We start from the raw sequence: 24,525 nt of genomic DNA, 5'->3' as shown, positions 1-24,525 counted from the left end.
TTCCTGGATATGCAGAATTTGTCATTGTGACGTCACCCGTCGGTTTGTGGACTGATGTTTTGAAGACTCGAGTCGGGCAATTTCGCCGTCGCCGGCGTTGTTGTTTTTTTGCAACCGATGAACAGAAGTGACCATATCTAGGAGAAGTGACGTAGCAACGCCGTATACGTCTCTGATAGAGACCTGTCAATCACTGTGTAGCCCCGCCCTAAAGCATCCCCTGCTTTATGGTTTGACTCTAAATGGACCATAATTTACTAAATGAACATCATTCTGTATTGAAGAAGACTATAAACTAGAGATTGAGACCATAAACTCATGTTTACAATGTTTACTGAGGTAATAAATCAAGAGAGAAGTAGAGTCATTTTCTCATAGACTTCTATACAACCAGAGGAGTCGCCCCCTGGTGGACACTAGAGAGAATGCAGCTTTAACACATGAAGCTTTAGCTTCACTTTTCAGAACCGGAGGTTGCCACCTGGTTATCAGTAATGTCGTGCAGCCTGAGTAGTGACCCTGTTAACTGTGTGTTTACATCTTTCTCTTTTGCAGGATGGTGTAAAAGCAACGAAGAGGAGCCTCCAGATGGAAATCCAGACAGCTGTTCATAAGATCTACCAGCAACTGTCTGTCACCCTGGAGAGAGCACTGCAGGCAAACAAGCACCACATAGGTAAGAGAGACGACTGCCGCACGACCTCAGCACTGGAGCCTCCATCATTTAACAGGATCAAACATTTTAGTTTTACATTTACATTACTTCGGGGAAGGTTTTTGACTGGGGCCATGGTGGAGCACGCCCTCTCAGTTTGGACATATGTCCTCTGGCAACGGTGGCCTTGATGCCCCGCCCACATTGCCTCAGCTGATTAGTCCTCTGCCTCTTTCCCGTCAATACGTTTTTTACAGATTCTATTTCAGCATCCTTGAGATTCTGAATACTTATTGAATGCGAAGTGAAACGCTGGGCACACCACCAGTGTGAGCGTTCTCCTGCTAACAGACTCTGTATGTGAAACATGGATTCTAAATAATTATGAGGATGAATGTTTAAAAAAACAACAAATAAAACACACCCACAAGTCTTTGATCCACGTCGTTCACAACTGGTCTCTTTAACGGAATATTAACTTTGTCTGCAGGCAACAGACAACAAAGTATGAAATAATAACAACAAACACAAACAGACTGAAAAATAAACTACGCAGATAAATTACTACGCTCAAGTCAACAAAATCTGAGGCAAAACGTTCCACAATTGAAACGTAAATACCGATTCATTACTTTGTGAAATAAACCGTTTTTATTCATTTATTTCACTGACAGTTTTAATGCTGATACATAACTATCCTTTACCCTTGGGTTAAACTCAGTATTTCTGTCGACCTAAAATCATCTTGCCATCATTAAATTGACCACACCAACGGCAGAGCGGCCCCTCAAATGATGAATTTCCAGGCTTCGCTTTATTAACAGCCTGTCTGATGCTTTTATCTCTTTCTCTCGACCTCTTCTCTGTCCTAGAAGCCCAGCAGCGCCTCCTGCTGGTCACCGTCTTTGCGCTGAGCGTCCGCTACCAGCCGGTGGACGTGTCCCTGGCCATCTCTAGCGGGCTGCTCAGCGTGCTGTCTCAGCTCTGCGGGACGGAGACGATGCTGGGCCAGCCACTCCAGCTGCTGCAGAAACCCGGAGTGTCTCAGCTCAGCACCGCCCTCAAGGTGGCCTCCACACGCCTGCTGCAGATACTGGCCATCAGCACCGGGTAAGAGCTTTAGAAACCGGACGAATGAAATCGGCGCTTTGAAAAACCCGAAGATTATATCATCAAACTGTGTTTTGTCTTTTTGATTCGCAGGACGTACGCGGACAAGTTGAGTCCAAAGGTTGTCCAGTCGCTGCTGGATCTGCTCTGCAGTCAGCTGAAGAACCTGCTGTCTCAGGCGGGAGTCAGTCTTCTCTCTTCTGGAAAAGACCAAGAGGACAGCAAACAGGAGGACGGAGCAGACTCTGAAAAGAAAGACTTCAGAGGTGATGAAGGAGTTTTGATAATACATGGTTAATACACGGTTAATACACGGATAATACACGGATAATACACGGATAATAATCAACAGAAGCTATGGTCAAACACTTTTGTTGACAATAGTATTTCCATTAACTAACTAAAATATTAAAACAAATTTAACCTTGTTGGCAAGAATGATTTGGACGTCGACAAAACGTATACGTCTCTAGTAGAGACCTGTCAATCACTGTGTAGCCCTGCCCTAAAGCATACCCTGCTTTATGGTCTGTTTGACTCGAAATGGACCATCATTTACTAAATGAACATCATGCTGTATTGAAGAAGACTTGAAACTAGAGATTGAGACCATAAACTCATGTTTACAATGTTTACTGAGGTAATAAATCAAGAGAGAAGTAGAGTCATTTTCTCATAGACTTCTATACAGCCAGAGGAGTCGCCCCCTGGTGGGCACTAGAGAGAATGCAGCTTTAACACATGCATCTTTGGCTTTACCGGACAGAACCGGAGGTTGCCGCCTGAAAGAATGGTGAAAACAGAACCTTTAAGAGCATTAGTTACTGTACCTACAGTGAAAGCGTTTGTTTTCCATGAAACGTAACTAAAGGTCTATAATTGTGTCCGTGTTTTTATTGTCTCGTTCCTCAGCGTTGATCCGTAAGCAGCACACTGCTGAGCTGCACCTCGGAGACTTCCTCGTCTTCCTCAGGAGAGTGGTGTCCTCCAAGGCCATCCAGTCCAAGATGGCCTCCCCTAAATGGACCGAAGTGCTGCTCAACATCGCGGCGCAGAAATGCTGCTCAGGTACAACCAGCCGTTGTGACACACTACACCGGGGGAATGTGCGCCTGCTTCATGTTACAAAGCTGAGATATTAATTGTCCCCTCGTGGCTGTTTTGCTTCTAGGGGTCCCTCTGGTGGGCAACCTGAGAACTCGGCTCCTGGCTCTTCATGTGCTGGAGGCCGTCCTTCCTGCCTGTGAGGCCAATATGGAGGACGACCAAATGACACAGGTTTGCCGCTTTCTATGGTTGTTTTTCTTGTGCAACTCCTCAATAACAGCCAGTGAGCTGATACAGTTTGTTCTCTTCTAGGTTGTCGAACGGCTCTTCGCCCTTTTGTCCGATTGCATGTGGGAAGCTCCCATTGCTCAAGCCAAACACTCGATCCAGGTTAAAGAAAAAGTTCAGGAACTCAAACTGCAGGTGTAGTAATCATCCTCCATCCTCCCCCCGACTCGTGTCTTGATTATTATGACTATTTGTTCGAGCGGCCGACGGTTTCTTTGATCCCCAGGGCGAGTCAGAGGAGGAGGACGAGAACCTTCCCATCCAGGAAGTGTCCTTTGACCCAGAGAAGACTCAGTGTTGCGTTGTGGAGAACGGCCAGGGTCTGACGCATGGCAGTGGGGGTAAAGGCTACGGCCTGGCCTCTACCGGCATCTCCTCTGGATGCTACCAGTGGAAGGTACAGTACTGTTTATTACCTTATCTCCTGCTGCTTCCACGTGCTCCTCGGATGCTCTGACATCCCGAGTCGTAGAAGCTACAAAGAAGATGTTCTGTATTTTATTCCTCAGAGCATTTAAACAACACGTTGATAGCCGTTACAACTTCCGTAGTCTGAACCACGAGGGCAAACTTTATTACTCTTTTCAACCTTGACAAAGGCAACACAGACCAGATCCACTACTTCTGTTCTTACCTTTCAAAATAAAAGCCCTCAAATTCACTCAGAGCATTTCACTAGAAGGAAATGTCTGACAGTGTCTTTGGCTATAACGGTTTAGCTCAGACAGTCAGACGCTGCTCTGGGTCAACAGGATGCTGGTAGTTGGTCCTCTGCTTGTGAATCTGTTCTAACCTTTGAACAGATTGACAACCACCGTCTTTCTCAGTCATATGACGTCAATCAGCAAGTCGTGTAACAAAGTTTTCAACGTCTTTCCTAGTTTTTGTTCTGACTTGAGGGACGTTCATGGGAACTTTCCCAGTCGGGGACTATTTTTTTCTGGTTATTCCAACACCACATGAATGCAGCATCCATAACATGATAATGTCCCTGTTATCATTGGTGTTGTAGTTCACAGTGACTTTGTACATTTTGGTAACTTTTCAAGAGAAGAGATCTTTATGAAGCCAGCTGAATGTACACAACAGGGCTGAATAATCTGCAGATGGTTAAGGAAGGATAACAGTAGAGGCGGAGCATTAATTGATGGGAAACTGTTTTACACAGAAGTATAAACTATCTAATTTGTTTTGTTTGTTTGCCTGTTTTGAATCATGTCCCGTTTTATTTCCTCTGTAGTTTTACATCGTGAAGGAGAACCGAGGCAATGAAGGCACGTGTGTGGGCGTTTCACGATGGCCCGTGCACGACTTCAACCACCGCACCACGTCGGACATGTGGCTGTACCGGGCGTACAGCGGGAACCTCTATCACAACGGAGAGCAGACGCTGACTCTGAGCAGCTTCACTCAGGGAGACTTCATCACCTGCGTCCTGGACATGGAGGCCAGAACCATCTCCTTCGGCAAGAACGGAGAGGTGAGAGACGTTTGATTTGGATATTTTACAAATAATTTAACGTATCACAAACTGCGTTGATCATTGCTAGACCGTCCTAAAATTATGAACGCCTCATCTGGACATGGACACACGTGCATATTCATTTATTCAACAACAAAGACGAAACTTAAAAGAGCTACGTGTCCTCCTCTGAGTTCTGTGTTCATCTCTAACTGCTAACTTGTGATTCAACAGGAACCAAAGTTGGCCTTCGAGGACGTTGACGCCACAGAGCTCTATCCCTGTGTGATGTTCTACAGCAGTAACCCAGGAGAGAAGGTAACACACATAAACATCCACTATATTCATTATATTATATATATTTATATAAATATTACATTTATATATGTATATTCTGCTTATTTGTTCCAGGTTAAGATCTGTGACATGCAGATGAGGGGCACACCTCGAGACCTCTTAGCTGGCGACCCGGTCTGCAGCCCCATGGCCACCGTCCTGGCCGAGGCCACCACGCAGCTGATCCGCATCCTGCATCGCACCGACCACTGGACCCACCGCATCAACGAGACCATGACCGAGCGGCTCCACAAGATCAAGCCTTGCTTTAGGGAGTCCGCCGGCACGTCCGCCGGCGGGGGTCAGAGGCTGAAGAAGAGTCGCTCGGTGCAGAGCCGCGAGGAGCACGACGCCCAGAGGGAAAGCCAGGAGACGCCCACGAGGACGGAGGAGGAGCGGGGACGCCACGGGCGGCAGCACGGCCTGGGGGAGCTGTCGGAGCACCACCTGAGGACGCTCTGCACGGAGGTGTGGCCGGTCCTGGCGGTGATCGGAGGGGCGGACGCGGGGCTGCGTGTCGGCGGGCGATGTGTGCACAAGCAGACCGGGAGGCACGCCACGCTGCTGGGCGTGGTGAAGGAAGGCAGCACCTCGGCGAAGGTGCAGTGGGACGAGGCCGAGATCACCATCAGGTACGGGGGGGGCGGGTTTGTGGCACCTTTCTTTGACATTTTTATATGTTGCTATATTTGTTATTTGCTGGTGTATTTTACAGATACACCAAATTGTAAGCAAGTTGTGAATTTATTTCGACATCAGCAATGTAAAGATTTTGACTGTCACTGCACACTCAATAAATATGTATTATAATGTATTATGAAACACAGTGTGAGCTTTCTTCACAGCCTGTATTCACATCCCTCTGACACTCTGCATTAGCCTCTTCATCGTTTTATTTTTCACCTTCCATTTCCCCCTCGCTCTAATTCACTGTTTTCATGTTTGTTATTGACTCATCATTAATCCACAACTCTTCTGCATGATGATTCACGGAGCTGCATGATTTTGTGCCATACCCACACACTCCATTTCTTTACTTGTCTCGCATGCTGTGCTCTTTCTCTCCTGCCCTTTCCCTCACTTTGTGTTTCCTTCCCTTGTCTCCTTTCACTCCCTTCTATTAAAGCTTCCCAACTTTCTGGTCGCCTAGTGACACTCCGCTTTACAACCTGGAGCCCTGCGAGCCGCTGCCCTTCGACGTGGCGCGTTTCCGCGGCCTCACCGCCTCGCTGCTGTTGGACATCACCTACCTCACCAGCATCCACGAGGAGACCGCCGCCAAGCTCAGCACGCGACGCCACGACAAGAAGCACCGCGGCGCGGCCTCGTCCGGGCAGGAGCCGGCCGGGAACGAGGACAAGGCGGAGAGCGAGGAGCACAACCGCAACGAGCAGAAAGATAACGGCGGAGCAGCTCCAAACACCACGACCTCTGACCTGCGGGTGTCCCACAGCCTGGACGAGGTGAAAGCACACGCGGCGCCCAACTCAAAGTCGGAGAGCGAGATCTCCTCTGTGGCCGACGGGAACGAGACCCTCTTCACCGTGGCTCCTCACACTCCCGCCGAGGGGAACAGGAAGAAAGGCCACGAGCACGGATCCCGCGGTCACGAGTCCTCCTCTGTTGCCACGCAGTCTGAAATCCATGCGGTGCAGCTGTCCTACCTCTACCTGGGAGCCATGAAGACCCTCAGCGCCCTGCTGAGCTGCAGCAAGTACGCCGAGCTGCTGCTCATACCAAAGGTATAAGAGATATCCGATATACTGGATATATATATAGTAGTTACGCGGCCCCGTGCGGTCAGCGTCCAGCTTCTTAGAGGGACAAGTGGCGTTCAGCCGCACGAGATTGAGCAATAACAGGTCTGTGATGCCCTTAGATGTGCGGGGCTGCACGCGCGCCACACTGAGTGGATCAGCGTGTGTCTACCCTTCGCCGAGAGGCGTGGGTAACCCGCTGAACCCCACTCCTGATATTAGTCCTTTTTTTTTTTAAGTATTACTTTAACAGCTCTGGGATGTTCGAGCAACCTGTTTGTGCACTTTCTGAAGATATTTTGCACTGTGAATGTCAGTTCTGGGTTGGAAATTAATGCTTTTTTGTTTTTTGTTTTTTTATCCGATTCATCGATTAATCCAACAAATAATCGACAGATTAAACGATTATTAAAATAATCGTTAGTTGCAGCCCTAGTTTGGAGAAGACAAAAAGTTTGTTTTTTATGCGCTGACGGTGCATAAGTACCTCATACAACATCCAATAAATCCCTCTAACTTTTTTGGGGGAAATAAAAGGCTTTATAGTAATATTAAAATGTTTAAATCTCTAAGAGTTCATAGATTACATTCTAATCAAAACACATTTGTATCCATGCGATGTTAAGTACATCTCTAATATCTTAATACATTTCTCTTGTGTTGATCTTTAACATTAATGCAAAAAATAGGCTATGTCAAATATTTCAAAGGGTGAACCATGAGGGTATTTTCTGTATCATGTAAAACCACAAACTATTTGAGAACCTCTGCTTTAAGGAGTTTTATATCTAACGGAAGGATCTGAGAATAGTAATGATGTTATATATGAATAAGTGCGTTCATGTATTTATTGTTTTTCACCTCCCTTCCCTGTTTTTATGTTTTTCTTTTCTATAACTAGAATCATTAAATATGGATCAAACATGCATAATGTGTGTCTGCTGGTGTGAAGCAGATCCAGGGTATCGTACTCATCTGTCCTCTCCTCTGACATTAAGGTGACACCAGAAGCAGCGCCCAGCGGCCACAATGCGGATCTGAACGCCGGCACCGGAGGAAGCACAGCTGCCACCTCGCCGGTGTGCCAGGAAGAAGTGGAGATGCGGGCGGCTCTGCAGTTCCTCATGCGCCACATGGTGAAGCGGGCGGTGATGCGCTCCCCCATCAAGCGGGCCTTGGGCCTGGCCGACCTGGAGAGGGCGCAGGCCATGATCTACAAGCTGGTGGTGAACGGGCTGCTGGAGGAGCCCAGCGGGGGAAAGGCCAAGCCTGGTGAGAATATGAACCATGTGATGCCTGGAGAGTTCTTACTGACGAAGTTTTGTGTTTCTCAGCGCTCCACGTTAAGCTTTGGGCCAGATAGACAAACTTACTTCTCCAAAATAGAAAACAAAGGCCTATTAATGAATACATACAATCAACAAATAATAAATGTGTTTACTTTGTTATTGTCATCTATAGTGGTTGTGGTATAGTATCGTGGAGCTACTGTTATGAAGTCATAATCTCCTCTCTCATATCTATTTTATGTTGCGAATGATGTGAAAACTATCAGGACTGTGCTGCTGAAAGCTAAGGTTAACTAGCTCTCCTCAGATTTGTTGTTCATAATTTAACATGATCGGGGATTTATGCCCCTAATAATGATTTATTTGTCACTCGATCGGACGGCTGCATGAGGCATCCGACACACAAAGTTCACTTTCCCCCGGGGCTTTTCGTTTCCCTCAGGAGTTAGAAGTGAACCAGAAGGTGAGGGGGAAGGCACGGAGGGCGAGCAGTTGGCTCAAACCCCAATCACCACCAGCCCCTCGGCCTCCAGCACCACCTCCTTCATGAGCTCCTCGCTGGAGGACACCACGACTGCCACCACGCCCGTCACAGACACGGAGACGGTCCCCGCCTCCGAGTCTCCGGGGGTCATGCCTCTCAGCCTCCTCAGGTCAGAGCAGATGGCCGCAGCCAAGCCAGCCTTTTGTTTCTCATGAATGATTCAAACTGAGATGATTATTTTAATGCTTCTCTGTGATCCGACAGGCAAATGTTCTCGAGCTACCCGACCACCACCCTGGTTCCAACCCGGCGAGCTCAGACTCCTCCGGTGACGTCTCTGCCGACGTCGCCCTCCGATGAGGTCGGCCGCCGGCAGAGTCTCACCTCCCCCGACTCCCAACCCTCCAGACCTCAGAACAGAACGGGTACCTGTAAGTCTGCCAGACTGCCATGCATGTAGACATCGCTGTTCTGTTGTTGATGGAAGCCGGAGTTTGTCATTACAAACCGATACATAAAACTGATTTTATTGATTTTTCTTACTGCAAGCTAGTAAACAGAGATGTAACCGATGCAGGTTTATGAGGAAGAGGATGGATTCAACACCTTTCTTAGAGCTCAAGGATACAAAGGGAACCACAGACTGTTTATAAGAAGTGGACGTAGTCATCGTGACGTCACTCATTAGTTTGTGAAATTATGTTTTAAAGCCTCAAATTCTACAATTTGTCCGTCGCCATCTGACGAGGAGTGACGTAGAGACGACGTATACGTCTCTGGTAGAGACCTGTCAATCACTGTGTAGCCCCGCCCTAAAGCATCCCCTGCTTTATGGTCTGTTTGACTCTAAATGGACCATCATTTACTAAATTAACATCATGCTGTATTGAAGAAGACTTGAGACTAGAGATTGAGACCATAAACTCATGTTTACAATGTTTACTGAGGTAATAAATCAAGAGAGAAGTAGAGTCATTTTCTCATAGACTTCTATACAACCAGAGGAGTCGCCCCCTGGTGGACATTAGAAAAGAATGCAGGTTTAAGACATGAAGCTTTGACTTCACTCAGCAGAACCGGAGGTCTCTGCCTGATGTGAACATAACTTTTGTTTTATTACAAGAAAACTCCAGAGGGCATCTTTAATTATTAGATGATGATTTAAACAGTGGGCCTCTGTGAATTAGTACCTCTGCTTGTTTTCACTGAAGCTTAATATATTCCTAATAATGTCTTCTGACATTAATAGAGCTGCTCTATAACTCAGGCTCCACTATGACACACTGAGTGAAACGCTGCAACATTTAAATTATTCTCTCAGTCCAAAAGTTCAAACCAACACCCCAGATTTGATGCTGACGTCTCTAACGTTGTTGTTGTTGTTGTTGTTGTTTGCTCCAGCTCTGTCGGACCCCAGCAGCCGGCTGTCCACGTCTCCTCCTCCTCCTGCCATCGCTGTGCCCCTGTTGGAGATGGGCTTCTCTCTGCGCCAGATCACCAAAGCTCTGGAAGCCACTGGTCCGTCTCACCGCTCTGCTGTTTTACTTCATTTCATTCAGTGCATTGAAGCTGAATTCTTATTCTGACCAACGCGTTAGTTAGTTTGATATCTGCATCTCAGCAGAGCGAATCGGGCCTTCTTTTTATAGAGTCACGATAGTACGTGAGGTTCAACTCCCACATTTAAAAAAGAAAAATACTCACAGCCTTGCATTAACGAAGCCAAAATGATCGAAAAGTTAAATAGCCAAACATAGCAAGAAAACTGTAATTATATAGTAGATGTTTGAAATGAGTATTTCTGTATACAGCAGGTCGTCTGCTTGTTATGACTCATGAATATTGTGGTTTGACACATTGTCTGATCCAATCCTGTTAATCTCAGGCGCTCAAGGAGAAGCAGACGCTCAGAACATCACGGTGCTCGCCATGTGGATGATAGAGCATCCGGGCACGGAGGACGAGCACGACGAGCCCCACACCAGAGGAGGCGTCGACGGGTCCGACTCGTCCTGTCCCGGTGCAACGGCGTCCTCTGGAGGCAAATCTCTGGACCGGAGCCCGTACCTGTGCTCGCCCGGTGACATCGCCAGCGCAGACGCTTCAGAGATGGAGGAGGGCTTCAGCGAGAGGTACAGACGGGAAGTCTTAAAATGAAAGTGTTTTTAATAATGGATGTCTTCTTGAATACATGTTGAGTCATCAATTAACAAAAAGAGCAGCAACATAAAGAACAACTATAAAGTCATAGAAAACCCATTCTTTTTTTATATGCCTCAAAGATTCATTTGTTGAAAAATGAACCGAGTGAAAACTTTTATCTTATTAGATAAAACAGATGTTTCATAATTTGAAGTGTGAAAAGAGGTAATAAATTGCAATGTTTGAATGCTCAGCAAATGTTTAAAATAGCACTAATATCTCATCGTGACTCAAGTATCGTGATCATGATTCCCCTAATCAGAGCCGACACGGAGCACACTTTGATATTAGACATGACAGAAACATGTTAAGACTTTCTTACAGTTACTGACTTTATACTGAAAGCCAGAAAATGGTGCATTTGTGAAAGTCTATATAGAAAAGTCTTTATTTGTGTACTTTGTAGTCCTGAGGGCCTGGACCAGGACAGTGCGGCGGCCTCCAGCGGCGGTCCGCTCAGAGGCCGCTCCGCCGTCGGCAGGAAACACCGCTTCGACCTGGCTGCTCGCACGCTGTTGGCCCGTGCTGGTAAGAACATTCCACATGTTTGGACCTTTCCTCTCACTTCATCCGTCTCTCCAACGTCCTCACTTCGATTTGGAACTTCCTCTCCCTCTCTAAGCCGGACTGTACCGCTCGGTGCAGGCTCACCACAGCCAGTCACGCCGAGAGGTCTCGTCCCTCCAGCAGCAGCAGGACCCGGGCGCCCTCTACGACTTCAACCTGGACGAGGAGCTGGAGATGGACCTGGACGAGGAGACCATGGAGGCCATGTTCGGCCAAGACCTCGCCAGTGACACCGACATTCTGGGAATGTGGATCCCGGAGGTACTGGACTGGCCAACATGGGTGTGTGTGACTTTAAGCTATGTCCAGAGGGCCGCCATCACCGTTCTGCTCTTTAGCTGCGCTGCATCACTTCTCACTCACAGTCAACCCTCTGAACCCCAATCAGTAATCTAAAGTCCTGCACCTCTGTGGAAACAGCACAGTCATGGCTAGAAGTAGAGGGAACTCAAACATTAGTCATTAGTGTAGAATAACACAGTTATAATGACATAAATCATTAAAAAGAACAAAAATGCATTTCTTTGATTATTTATTTTATAAATATTGGAAAACAATGGAATCTATATTTCTCCAAGTGCCCACAGGTGTTGATCATATTTTAAAAAGAATTGGAGGCTCTACTATTCACATGTTTCAGCCTCTCCTCTCCCCTCTCTCCTATCCTCTGCTCTCTGCTCTGTGTTCACTTCCTGAAGTTCAGTCAAAGTTTCTCCTCTCTTGTTGTCACGTGACAACTGAGTCATGGTCTCAGATGACTCAATCATGACTTCATAGTTTCACTGAGGAGCTCACAATTTAATGTTTTTACACAATCTGGTTAAAGCAAAAGGTTTATTTGTGGAGAGATTTTAAATGAGAACATGTAGAATAAAATGTTTTTGAATGACATTTTTAACCTTCGTTTTGGCTGCTTTAGCTGACGGAAGCATTCATCACACAAGACCGTCGGAAAGATAAAGATAAAGAACTATTACCGTTTTTACAGCTTCTGGAGTTGATAAACGATGTAGTTTTGGCGATTGTTTGGTTTTAGGGTTCAGGGGGTTAACTCTTTATCTGCACGCTGACACGCCGGCTTTATAAGAAGCTCTCTAGTTCAAACACACTTCCCCTGAAAGCCCCTCACTGATCTAACTCTGGCATGGGATGAAAGACTGAACACCTTTTCAATAACTCAATTAATGAATTGTCTGTCGCTTGGAACCCAACGATGCAAAGCTCTCGTTGGTTCATGTTTCGTTCATGTTTGCATGGATGCTTTACTGCTCTTCTGAACTACTTTGTCTCATGAGTGTGTGTTTGTCGTGTTTGTCTTCATGTGATTGTACCTCAACCCTTCGCAGCACGTATGCGAGACCGACGACCGGGACGAGGTGGTGGTGTGCGAGTTGTGCGAGGCCAATGTGGCCAACTTCAACCAGCACATGAAGAAGAGCCACCCGGGCTGCGGGCGCAGCGCCAACCGCCAGGGCTACCGAAGCAACGGCTCCTACGTGGACGGCTGGTTCGGAGGAGAGTGCGGCAGCGGGAACCCGTACTACCTGCTGTGTGGAGGCTGCAGAGAGAAGTACCTGGCCATCAAGAGCAAGGCCAAGGTCCCCATCGTGGAGAGGTACGCACACACCTGAGACGGGCCGAGTGTGGTGTCACGGTGTGAATCAACAACAACAACAACCACCTCCAAGCTAGCAACGCAGACCGATGATCAAATGTTTCTTTATTTTAGATCAGTAAAGTCATATCACAGACAACATGCCCCCAAGTTATGTATTTGTTATTCAGTTATATGATAATCAACATATTTCTGTTAACACAAATACAATTAAATAAATAAAATAAAAAATATATATTTTAAATGAAATAAATTAATAATAAAATGAATACAAATAATAAAATAACATAATTATAATAAAATAAAAAATAATGAAAGGAAATAATTACAAAAATCAATAATAACCAAGGGATGGTAGGATAGACAAAACTTACAATAGTTGTGGTTACGAAGTCACATTTTGAAGTGATTTGACTCGTATCTTTAAATATTTTATGTGGCGTTTTCTTTTGCGGGCATTTATCCATTTTAATGCCAGAGATCACACTTCCATCATTCTACTATATTTGTGTGCTAATCACTAAATATTGTATTTTTTGAGGTTCCTGCCAGCTTTATAATTAGTTCAAATGAGTTTGTGCTGATGGAGATTTTTAAAGATGCTTAAAAGGAACGCATGAAAAGACTCATCAATGATTTAAATAACAGAGTTTTTCTTTACCAATTTAAAATCTCTTTTTATTGACTGTGTTTTATGGTAGAGTCATCAGGCAATATGTTTTATTTCAGTTTTATTTTGTTCTACTTTGTTGTTCAAAGGAAGTAAAACGCAGCTCTTCTCATGTCATTTTATTCTCTGATGTGTGTTCAGGTACAAAGGACAGGCTCCGGACCTGCTGGGAAAGCAGGACAGCGTCTATGAAGGTACGGCGTCGACAAGCTCAGTAATAGTGTTTGATTTCAATTCATACTAGATATTTCTTTTATAGTTTAGAGGGTAGGATTTACATTTTGTTTCATATTTATTGTCGTTATTATCTACCGAACATGTTCCTCATTGACAGTGTTTTGGTTAAATTAAATCTTGATTAAAGAAGTAAAAAGTGAAACACCAAAGTATGGTTTACATTTTGTCATTCACAAGTGCCTTCATCATTTTAAGTGTAACTTGATGTTAATTCTGTGTTTGTCTTCAAATGCTCTGCGTCTGTCCGTCCCGCTGCAGAGGACTGGGACATGCTGGACGTCGACGAAGACGAGAAGCTGACGGGGGAGGAAGAGTTTGAGCTTTTGTCCGGACCGTTGGGCCTCAGCGAGCGCAGGATCGTCCCCGAGGCCGTCCAGTTCCCCGACAGCGACCCGCTGGGGGCCTCCGTTGCGATGGTGACGGCCAGCAACAGCATGGAGGAGACCCTGCTGCAGATAGGTGAGGACGAGATCCCATCTCAGCAACACATGTGATGGCATCAGCCTGAAGTGAAGCAGTAAACTGACTGTGTGTGTGTTGTTCAGGCTGTCAGACCTCGGTGGATAAGAGTTCATCGGGCAGAGTGACCCTCGGCGAGCAGGCGGCTGCCCTCCAGAACCCCCACGACCGGGTGATGGCGCTGAGGAGGGTGACGGCCGCGGCCCAGGTGCTGCTGGCCCGGACCATGGTGATGAGAGCCCTGTCCCTGCTGTCCGTCAGGTACTCTTCACTAACCACTCCCTCTGTGTTTACATCTTAATCTTCTTTGATTCTTTTTAGACACGCATAAAAGTTAAAATATTCTCAACTTTTCAGCGCGGAGTCGCACCGCTTGTCAATGTCACACTTGACTGAGGCAGCCAATCAAATCAAGCAAAAGGCGGGCTTTACTACTTTACCCCTGACTTCCTGATTCGATGCCGGTAGATGTGGTAGGAACGGACATTGATGTTAGCAATTTAACTATATAATTTCCCCCTCCTCCTCATCCAACAGCAGAGCAACAGAGAGCTCGACGTCTGCATTAAATCCATTTGTTCCCCATTATTTACGTTTGATCGCTCCACCGGCTCATCAGCTGTTTTGCCCGACTCGCTTTTCCAAGAGGCGTTTTTGAAGCATCGCTTGTTGCGACTTGTCTCGCTGCAATCCTCCCCTGAGACACTTCAGCATTGGCTTCACTTTTCAGAACCAGAGGTTGCTGCCTCACTACCTAAAGATGTCCTTGGCGGTTGGATGGAAGCAGGTTTCTGTCTGTTGTGTAGTACGTGACTTCTCTCTCTTCCCTCCCACACAGCGGCTCGAGCTGCAGCCTTGCAGCCGGTCTGGAGTCTCTGGGTCTAACCGACATCAGGACTCTGGTCAGGCTGATGTGTCTGGCGGCAGCCGGCCGAGCTGGTCTGTCCACCAGCCCCACGTCAGGCTCCGGTCACGCCGAAAGGCCCCGTGGGGCCGCCAAGGCCAGCAAACCCATCTCCTGTCTGGCTTACCTCAGCACCGCGGTGGGCTGCTTGGCCTCCAACAGTCCCAACGCAGCCAAGCTGCTGGTGCAGCTCTGCACTCAGGTACTCCATGTTCTTCATCAGACCGGTGCTTCTCATTAGATATCTGATGATTGACCGATTCAACACATCAGAGGCAAACATCAAATGTCTTTTAGGCTTTTAGATTTAGGACGATAGAGAAGTAACAGTAAATACGGCAGAACTGGGGATGTTGTATTTACTTTGTCGAGGACACCATTTGTTTTTGCTTTTAATTGATGGCCCGTGGCATGTGATGGAATATACTGAAATAAAATCACAGTTGAGCTGCTCTTCACAAAGGAATGCTCTTTCCTCTCCAGAACCTGATCTCTGCAGCGACCGGCATGAATCTGACGACGGTGGACGACCCCATCCAGAGGAAGTTCCTGCCCAGCTTCCTGCGCGGCGTTGCCGAGGAGAACAAGCTCGTCACCTCCCCAAACTTCGTGGTGACTCAGGCTCTGGTGGCCCTGCTGGCAGACAAAGGGGCCCGACTCAGACCTGCGTATGACAAGGCTGATATGGAGAAAAGAGGTTTGTAGAGATCATCCAGTCTGTTTATTGGGCTCAGAATCAATAATGTTTCATTTTTATATTCATCTTAGAGTAATCAAGCATCCTGAACATGGCACTGCCTCCACTATTTAAACCAAATTACGTAGTTTTTTCTTACCTTATTGTAATTTTACCTTAAAGGGACAGTTCACTCCAAAAACATATTTTTCTATTCCATTGTTCCCTCTTGTTAAACTACGGTCTGTTCAGCTTCCATGCACTCATGACTCATTCTTGTTCCAGCTGGTTTCTCTCTGTTCATTTGGGTCACTTTTTGGTTTTTCTGTGCCTTTTGTGTTTTTCTGTTTGTCCTTTTTGTTCCTCCTCTCACTCACCGGGTCACCTTCTGTTCCGTGTCGAGCAGGTCTAATTGCGCATTTGTATGCCCACCCTTCCCATAATCCCTCCGCTGTAGGGCCTCTGGAGCTGGCCAACGCTCTGGCGGCCTGTTGCCTGTCCTCCCGGCTGTCCTCGCAGCACCGCCAGTGGGCCGCCCAGCAGCTGGTCCGCACGCTGGCCGCCCACGACCGCGACAACAACCACAGCCGGCCGCAGACCTTCGCCGACATGGCGGGAGACCTGCGAAAGTGCTCCTTCATCAAGCTAGAGGCTCACCAGAGCAGAGTGAGTCAACACGGGATCAGGAGTGTTCCCACAGCTGGGTTTGAGCTCAGAATATTTTAATACAAACGGTTAGGTGTTAAGAAAACATCTGTTTCACTCAGGTCATCACGTGCGGGTGGTGCAGTAAGAAAGGCCTGTTGGCTACGAGTGGCAATGACGGGACGGTGAGGATGTGGAACGTAACCAAGAACCAGTACACCCTCCAGCAGACCTGCATCTTCAACAAGGAGTAAGGCTTTCTCACATCCAAATGTTCCACCTGCACAAACCTCGGTGTGTGAATGAAACCAGTGCTGCATTTGAAAAGCTGTAGTGCAGTTCTGGTATCACAGAACTGATCAAAACATTATTTTGATCTCGTTTTTTTCTGCAGCTACAGCATGTTTTACAAGTTATTTTTTGTTGTTGTTGAACCCTCTAAACCCCGAGCAGTTCCTCTCTGTGGTCTCACCTCAATATAAAGTCCTACAGCTCTATAGAAACAGAACCATCATGACATAACATGTCCTCAGTGCAGAATAACACAGTTATGATGACATCAATCATAGAAAAGAAAAAAAGCACAACTTGAATTTCTTTAATATTTTATTTTACAAAAATTGGAATGGAATCTATATATCAACATGTTTCCAAGTGTTACCAATGTTGCTCCTCTCCTCTCCTCTCCTCCTCTCTCCCTCTCCTCTCTCCCTCTCCTCTCCTCTCCTCTCCTCTCTCATCTCCTCTCCTCTCCTCTCTCCTTTGTTTTGGCTGCTTTTTCTGACAAGTGTCGCAGCTTTATTAAAGAAACAGTTTATGTAACGCAGCATCAAACTATATTATTATAAATGATAATGTCTCGTCCTATATCTCATTTGAAACATATATACTGTGTGTATATATATATATATATCTACACCTTAGAAAGTCAGTTCATGTCCCTCCCCTAATTCAAATGAATGCTAATGTTCTGTTGATGTGTGTAAATAGGCGACACTTTGCCAAAACGTTCCACACAACAACTTTTCATGAGGGAATAATATGCTCACATTTCCCCATAACAACTTTATAAGGTTATAATACGTCAGATGTTTTTATTAATATAAGAATGAGATGCAGCTTTAAGTGTTGGGTCTCATGTGTGTTGGTTCTGTGTTTCCTCTCATCAGCGACGGCTCCTCAGAGGACGGCATGGCCGGTTTGGGATCTCCCAGCGACCCTTGCATGTCTCCTCTGGCTTGGAGCGTCACTGGAAAATACCTGGCGTCAGCCATGGAGAAAATGGTCAACATCTGGCAGGTTAATGGTAAGCATTTATGTTTTTTACTGGCTCCACTGGGTCCTTCTTTTATTAGAGGCTATGTTAATGATGCGCTCCATTAGCGTTGTTTCATTATGAAATGTGTTCCGTGGCTCAGCTTGTGTCGCCGCTGCGCGAGGTCGGCAGAATATGAATGAGACGACATTAAGATTTTATCGCTCCCGTTAAACATAGATGCTCTGGATGTGTTCCAATCATTATTCACTGGCTCCCCTCACACGCCCTGCAGCACCGACCAGCTGTCCTCAGCCTCTTTCAGTCGCCTCCAGGACCAACGCCCACGATTCTGATCAGCACATTTTCTCTCTTCTGCCTTTGAAACGTGACTCTGTCTGTCTCTGTGGTATAATATCTGTGGTTCATTGTTGAGCAATCAGTTCACACCAAAGTCCATTAAACACCTCAGTATATTTCAGAACCGCTTCTAAAGTTTAGTGTAAACTCAACCGTTGAAGAGTTTGATGTTTTTCCTCTTACTTTAACAGAAATAAAACGGTATAATGTCCGTGTTTCCCACAGGATGGTGGGCGGACCTTTAAGAATAACATTTAGTACTTTTAAAGTTAAATGCATCAATCTGGTGCAGAATTAAGAAGCCAGATCTGTGAAGAACGTTGTGCTCTTGTTCTAGCAGAGGGGGAATGTAACAAAGTACTTTTAGGCTTTTAGGTACTGTACTTTACTTAAGTACTTCCATTTTATGTAACTTTATACTTCTACTCCACTACATCTCAGAGGGAAGTATTATACTTTTCATTTCATAACATTTATTACAGTATTAGTTACTAGTTTGGCTATTTGCAGATTCATGTTCTGAACACAAAATATAAATAAAGAGTCACATAGAGTCCTCCCAGCAGTCCAGCTTTGTGGCAGCAGATTACAAACCTTCTGAGCGGTAGATTGTATTTCTCTGACCAGTATAAAGCTCCTCTCTGACCTGTGACCTCCTCTCCTTTTAAGGCGGTAAGGGCCTCTTGGACGTGCAGCCTCACTGGGTGTCGGCGTTGGCTTGGCCTGAAGAGGAGGCCGAGTCCCTGTGGTGCGGGGAACCCAAAGACATGCTGCTGGTAGGACGGATGGACGGATCTCTAGGCCTCATCGAGGTGCTGGACACCTCCAGCATGCACCGCACCGAGCTGGAGCACTGCTACCGGAAAGACGGTACGAGCCAGCGGCGCCGTGTTCTCGGTGGTAAATGTTATTTAGAGGAAACTCTTTAGAGATGTTTGATGGTGACGTTTCCTTCCCCTCTCAGTGGCCGTGATGCACATAGCCTGGTACAGCGAGGACAAGCCGTTTGCGGTGGGCTACGCAGATGGAAAGCTGCTGATTGGATCCAAAGAGCCTTTAGAAAAAGGAGCCATCGTGGTCATCGACGCTCACAAGGTTTCTACTCAGTTCTACTCTTTCTAGGATTCTACTCAGCAGAGTTTGATTTGGGTTTTAAACATATTTTAGTATAGTTTGGGACACTTTATTTGTTATCAGTATTTTTACTCTTTGTTGTATTTAACTTTTTCTATTTTAGTTGAATTTTCTTTATTTATTTACTTTACTCATATTACTATTGTGTTCTATTTTGCAATGATGTGATTATTATTTATTTTATACTTAATAATTGTTATTCTATTGTTCATATATGTTTATATTTTTATTCTTTTGTTTTTTGCTATTCTGTTGTAATCTTTAATGAAAGAATTTCCTTTGGGATTAATAAAGTTTTGTCTTATCTCTAGTTCATTAGATATTAGTCAACTAACATCTAACGGGTTCAGTTAAAGTGTGTTACGTTATTTAAGTGTAAACTCTTTATGTATATTATAGAATGATATCCAGGTTTAAATGTACAATACTCACACATATTGAACTGTTGTGATATGAAACATTTCCTTAATTATCTTAAAATCAGATACATATAAAAACCATGTAGCATATTAATGTATAAGTTAAATGTGTCTGGTGAACTTTGTGCTCTTGTAAACAACTCTGTGATCTAGTAAACTATATTATCATAAACACATTGGTTGTAAAGATATGAATAGTGATGACACGGCAATAAAGTCACAACCACAAGGGGATCCTCCTGCACAGAGCTTCCTGGATGAGTTCGATTGGATCTCTTCCCAAATCGTGCCTCTCGTCGATGAAAGTTTCAATAGATCACGTCATGAGAAATTAGATTTTATTTGGTTATCGTCACGTTTTCGTCCCTGCTCCTCGGTGCTGAACCTCTCTGAATCTTGTGTTTCACAGGAGTCCATCACCAGTATGAAGTGGAGTCCTAACGGTCAGATCTTGCTGACCTGTGCCAAAGAGGAGACGGTGAAGCTGTGGGCCAGTCCGGACTGTCACTCGGGCTCCGGCTGGCGCTGCCTGCAGAGTCTTCGACACCCGTCCCCGGTGAACGGCGTGGCCTGGTGCGGCCTGCTGGGACGCGCCCCGAAGCCCCTCAGCATGTTAGCCATGTAGGTCCTCAAGTACTCGCACCTGATTACACTCACTGTTTTTTATTGACTTCATGAGGCGTTCACCTCCACACTCTATATATATATATATATATATAAATAAAAACATATTTCCTGTAGGTTTTCTTGTGTCTGCCGTGTTTTTATTTTATTTTTATTTTTTTACAGATGCTGTCAGAACGGCCACGTCTCAGTCTGGACTGTTCCTCAAAACATCTCTAACTTTCCAGATTCCTCTGACTCTGAGGGATGGTGGGAGAATGAAGTAAAACCTAAATTCATGGTACTTACAAGATATTGCTGTTATAACGTAAACAAGGTTGCTGTTTTATTTTTTAATTCCTGGACATTCAGTGAATGTTGAAGGTGATTTTGTCTCGAATTCTGACCAAGCCTGCAGATTCATCCCAATTGATGACTGTTTATTCTCTCCACACATGCATGGTCTTCTTCCACTTACCTGCCGTCCTTGTGTTGCAGTCGTCCCGGTGGTCGGGCAGAGGAGCGACGTGTGTTTTCCAGCTGAAGGGCCACATCACCCCGGTGAGAACGCTGGCCTTCAGCCCCGACGGCCTGGCTCTGGCATCTGGAGGAGTGGGAGGCCTCATGAACATCTGGTCCCTGCGGGTAAGAAACTCACATGGGATGAATGTAAACACTGCAGGTAGAAGTAACACAGATGTACACACACTCCTCTCAGACCGTGGTTCATTGTGTGTGTGTGTGTGTGTGTGTGTGTGTGTGTGTGTGTGTGATTCCAACAGGACGGGTCAGTGCTGCAGACAGTGGTTGCTGGTTCAGGTGCGATCCAGAATATTGTCTGGATCCCAGATGTTGGTGTGGCCGTCTGCTCCAACAGGTCCAAGGTACCACATCTGTACACCTTTGTTTCCCCCCCATGTTCCTAGCCGCATCGCTGTGATGAGCTGAATATTTATTTACTCTCCGGTCTGCTTCTCTCCCAGGACGTGCTAGTGGTGAACTGCTCCAAAGAGTTCATGGCGTCCAACTATGTGCTGGCCACTTGTCGCACCGCTCTGAAGAAGCAGGGAGTGGTCGGCCTCAACATGGCGCCCTGCATGAGGGCCTTCCTGGAGAGACTTCCTGTCATGCTGCAGGAGCAGTACGCCTACGAGAAGGTACGCACGTTTAATATGTATCTCAGGTCTAAAGCCTCTTTCACACATAATACTCGAGATGTTAATGATGTTTCCTTTCCTCCTCCAGCCCCACGTGGTGTGTGGCGAGCAGCTCGTCCACAGCCCTTACATGCAGTGCCTAGCCTCTCTGGCCGTGGGGCTCCACCTGGACCAGCTCCTGTGTCGCCCCCCCGTGCCGCCCAACCTCCGACACTGCCCACCAGAGTCTGGCACGGCCGTCTGGTGCGCCAGCGAGTGGTCCTGGTTGGACTGCTTCTCTACGACGGTCAAGGCGGCGGAGGCCCTCGCTCGAGGCGCCTCCTTCTCCGAGTCGTTCTCCGTTCCCGACCTGGAGCCCGTGCCCAAAGACGAGATGGCTCTGCTCATGGTGAGGGAGGCTGCTGCTGCTTCAACTGTTTATCATCTAATCAACACCTACTGTGGAATGTAATAACGGTGTTCCACTCTGTTTTTCCAGGACAACAGTAAATGGGCGTCTGGTCTGGATGAACAGATCATGTCCTGGGCCACCTCCAGACCAGAGGTACTTCAGATTGAGACCCAGATTAGCTGTAATTAGTGTGCTTGTTTACTCTGACTCTGACGATAATAACTCTTTATTTTTTTGTGTGTGTGTGTTTGCAGGACTGGCACCTCGGGGGGAAGTGCGATGTGTATCTGTGGGGTGCCGGGCGACACGGCCAGCTGGCAGAAGCCGGCAGAAACATCCTGGTGCCCACAACCGCCCCGTCCTTTTCTCAGGCACAACAGGTACACAAACGTGTCGCGTCTTCGATAACTAACCCAGCCTGGTGACTGGCATCACATCCACTCACATCACACAAGAGTCCAGCATACATCTTTTATTTTCTTATACTTAACTGTAAGACAAGGACAGTAGAAACGGCTTCTAGTGATCAACCGCTTACATGGATCAATAAGAGAATCATTCCTGTACAAATGCTGTTAAAATAATAATAACTTTATTTATATTGCACCTTTTCAGAACAAAAACTTATAAGCAAATATGAACCCAAGAGGTAAAATAATTAGCTTGTAGTGATCAAGTAGTTCTTTCAAAGTGTTCATTTTGGATCTTTTCGTACTTGACAACATTTGTTCTTAGTTGTTTTTTATTTACCAGGGACATTGCACATTAGATGATAATCTGCATGACTAATAAAGAAAAAAGCTTGTAATAATAATTGCCTCTCACACTGTGTAGATATTTATTGGTGCAGATTATAAAGCCCCCTTAGTCAAATGTGTGATATGTTTAACTTTAATCTTGCAGTATTAAATGCACATTGTGCATGTAGGATCTAGTGTTTGTCACGTGGGAATCCCCTCTATGTAAATGTTACCGAGGAGTGCCTCTTTGAGTTAATGGATTTTGGAATTTTGAATCAAACCGCAAATTTCCTCTGACGTGCGTAGCGGGTTCTTTACCAGCTTTTAAAACATGGTCCCTTTTTGATGTGATTATTTCTCCCCTGGTTTGTTCCCTACATCTGTCTTTCCTTCCTTCAGGTGGTGTGCGGTCAGAACTGCACCTTCGTGATCCAGCCCAACGGGACGGTGTTGGCCTGCGGGGAGGGAAGCTATGGCCGTCTGGGTCAGGGCAACTCTGACGACCTGCACGTCCTCACGGTCGTCTCAGCTCTGCAAGGTGGAGCTGAAATATCACACACACACACACTCACTGTTAAGATTCACTAATATGTTAGTGTTTGAAGACGTGCTCACCCGTGTGACTGATGGAGTTTAATAGATTTTTATCAAATCTATTGGAGGTTTGAATAACTCTGACTCAACGACTGTCATGAGATTTTAAAACCTACAGTTTTGAGTTGTGAGAAAGTTAATACATTTTACAGCAAATGTTGATTCAATATGGGACTCATTGAAATAACAGCTCTAGCTTACTGACTTTACTCTTTATTTTTCATGAGCTCTTTAATCCAAACACTGGAGGTCCTTCTGCAGAATTATTGAATTGTTATAAGCTTAAAGATACTTATCCTGAATCAACTTAAAGCATCAAAGTCACACAATAACACAAAAACAAATATAAATACAATAAAACCAGGCGTGACAGGTGTTAAACCTGCATTCTATCTAGTGTCCACCAGGGGGCGACTCCTCTGGTTGTATAGAAGTCTATGAGAAAATGACTCTACTTCTCTCTTGATTTATTACCTCAGTAAACATTGTAAACATGAGTTTCAGCTTCTCATTTACAGTCCATGAATCAAACATCCTCCAGTAGAAGAAGAACATTTGACATAATTAGAAGTGGAGGGATGGATGTGAAATAATGACCTTTCTAACTCAAAGCAGTGATGAGACGTGTGACATCTTTATTGTAGTTTCTTACTTCAGTAACGTCATTCTGACTCCGCGGTCGTCTCTCTGCCCCTCAGGGTTCGTTGTGACTCAGCTGGTGACGTCGTGCGGCAGCGACGGTCACTCCATGGCCCTGACAGAGAGCGGCGAGGTGTTCAGCTGGGGGGACGGAGACTACGGCAAGCTGGGCCACGGGAACAGCGACCGCCAGCGCCGCCCGAGGCAGATCGAAGCGCTGCAGGGGGAGGAGGTGGTGCAGGTCAGTTTGAGTTCTAATGAACCCGATAAGGATGTTTGGTGCTCGGGTGCTTTCACAATCTATTTAACTTTGCGCTTCTTTTTTTTTTTAGATGTCCTGTGGGTTCAAACACTCGGCGGTGGTAACAGCCGACGGGAAGCTTTTCACATTTGGAAACGGTGATTACGGCCGACTGGGTTTGGGAAACACCTCGAACAAGAAGCTTCCGGAGAAGGTCACCGCTCTGGAGGGATACCAAGTGGGACAGGTAGGAGAGAGGAGGAGTAGAACTGACTAGAGGGGCAACGGGTCAAATAACGGGTCGGATCAGATCACGGATCAGATCAGCACAACAGAAAAAAGGAGCAAATATAAAGTAACTTTTAGATCCCTGGTCATGTTTTTTTGCCGCCGATACTAAATATTGATCATTGCTGATCCATATTAACAGATACAGATCCCTTTGTTATTTGATTATAGCACCAGAGTATTGTTTTATATTATAAGTCTGTAAACCATCAAAAATTCTAAATGTCGTCCTTTTACTTTGTATTAGTAATTTATAGTTTGTTTGTTTTTTCTTCAGAAAAACACACAATTGAAATGATAA

General features: G+C 45.8%; 1 protein-coding gene across 4 annotated transcripts in view; it reads left to right on the top strand.

The window, feature by feature from the left end:
* herc1 (HECT and RLD domain containing E3 ubiquitin protein ligase family member 1) overlaps positions 1–24,525 on the top strand; it is a 59,314-nt gene that overhangs the window by 24,650 nt on the left and 10,139 nt on the right. For 2 of the 4 annotated variants that reach the window (XM_079162276.1, XM_079162273.1), the window contains exons 28-67: positions 556–676; positions 1,528–1,765; positions 1,859–2,031; positions 2,678–2,833; positions 2,937–3,043; positions 3,125–3,235; positions 3,327–3,497; positions 4,341–4,580; positions 4,797–4,880; positions 4,974–5,530; positions 6,025–6,640; positions 7,654–7,927; positions 8,387–8,597; positions 8,693–8,859; positions 9,830–9,946; positions 10,314–10,560; positions 11,037–11,158; positions 11,253–11,479; positions 12,544–12,812; positions 13,624–13,676; positions 13,978–14,178; positions 14,265–14,439; positions 15,017–15,284; positions 15,566–15,779; positions 16,216–16,424; positions 16,526–16,653; positions 17,573–17,709; positions 18,688–18,888; positions 18,983–19,113; positions 19,981–20,192; positions 20,361–20,475; positions 20,673–20,819; positions 20,957–21,058; positions 21,158–21,331; positions 21,420–21,719; positions 21,810–21,875; positions 21,977–22,102; positions 22,862–23,000; positions 23,755–23,936; positions 24,028–24,183. In XM_079162276.1, the coding sequence (XP_079018402.1) occupies positions 556–676; positions 1,528–1,765; positions 1,859–2,031; positions 2,678–2,833; positions 2,937–3,043; positions 3,125–3,235; positions 3,327–3,497; positions 4,341–4,580; positions 4,797–4,880; positions 4,974–5,530; positions 6,025–6,640; positions 7,654–7,927; positions 8,387–8,597; positions 8,693–8,859; positions 9,830–9,946; positions 10,314–10,560; positions 11,037–11,158; positions 11,253–11,479; positions 12,544–12,812; positions 13,624–13,676; positions 13,978–14,178; positions 14,265–14,439; positions 15,017–15,284; positions 15,566–15,779; positions 16,216–16,424; positions 16,526–16,653; positions 17,573–17,709; positions 18,688–18,888; positions 18,983–19,113; positions 19,981–20,192; positions 20,361–20,475; positions 20,673–20,819; positions 20,957–21,058; positions 21,158–21,331; positions 21,420–21,719; positions 21,810–21,875; positions 21,977–22,102; positions 22,862–23,000; positions 23,755–23,936; positions 24,028–24,183 (7,644 nt within the window). The remainder of the gene's footprint in view (positions 1–555; positions 677–1,527; positions 1,766–1,858; positions 2,032–2,677; positions 2,834–2,936; positions 3,044–3,124; positions 3,236–3,326; positions 3,498–4,340; positions 4,581–4,796; positions 4,881–4,973; positions 5,531–6,024; positions 6,641–7,653; positions 7,928–8,386; positions 8,598–8,692; positions 8,860–9,829; positions 9,947–10,313; positions 10,561–11,036; positions 11,159–11,252; positions 11,480–12,543; positions 12,813–13,623; positions 13,677–13,977; positions 14,179–14,264; positions 14,440–15,016; positions 15,285–15,565; positions 15,780–16,215; positions 16,425–16,525; positions 16,654–17,572; positions 17,710–18,687; positions 18,889–18,982; positions 19,114–19,980; positions 20,193–20,360; positions 20,476–20,672; positions 20,820–20,956; positions 21,059–21,157; positions 21,332–21,419; positions 21,720–21,809; positions 21,876–21,976; positions 22,103–22,861; positions 23,001–23,754; positions 23,937–24,027; positions 24,184–24,525) is intronic. The other 2 variants (XM_079162275.1, XM_079162274.1) reach the window with 2 other exon arrangements.

Source organism: Pholis gunnellus, assembly GCF_910591455.1.
Source record: "Pholis gunnellus genome assembly, chromosome: 1".
NCBI lineage: Eukaryota > Metazoa > Chordata > Actinopteri > Perciformes > Pholidae > Pholis > Pholis gunnellus.
This window is presented reverse-complemented; position numbering and strand designations above follow the sequence as displayed.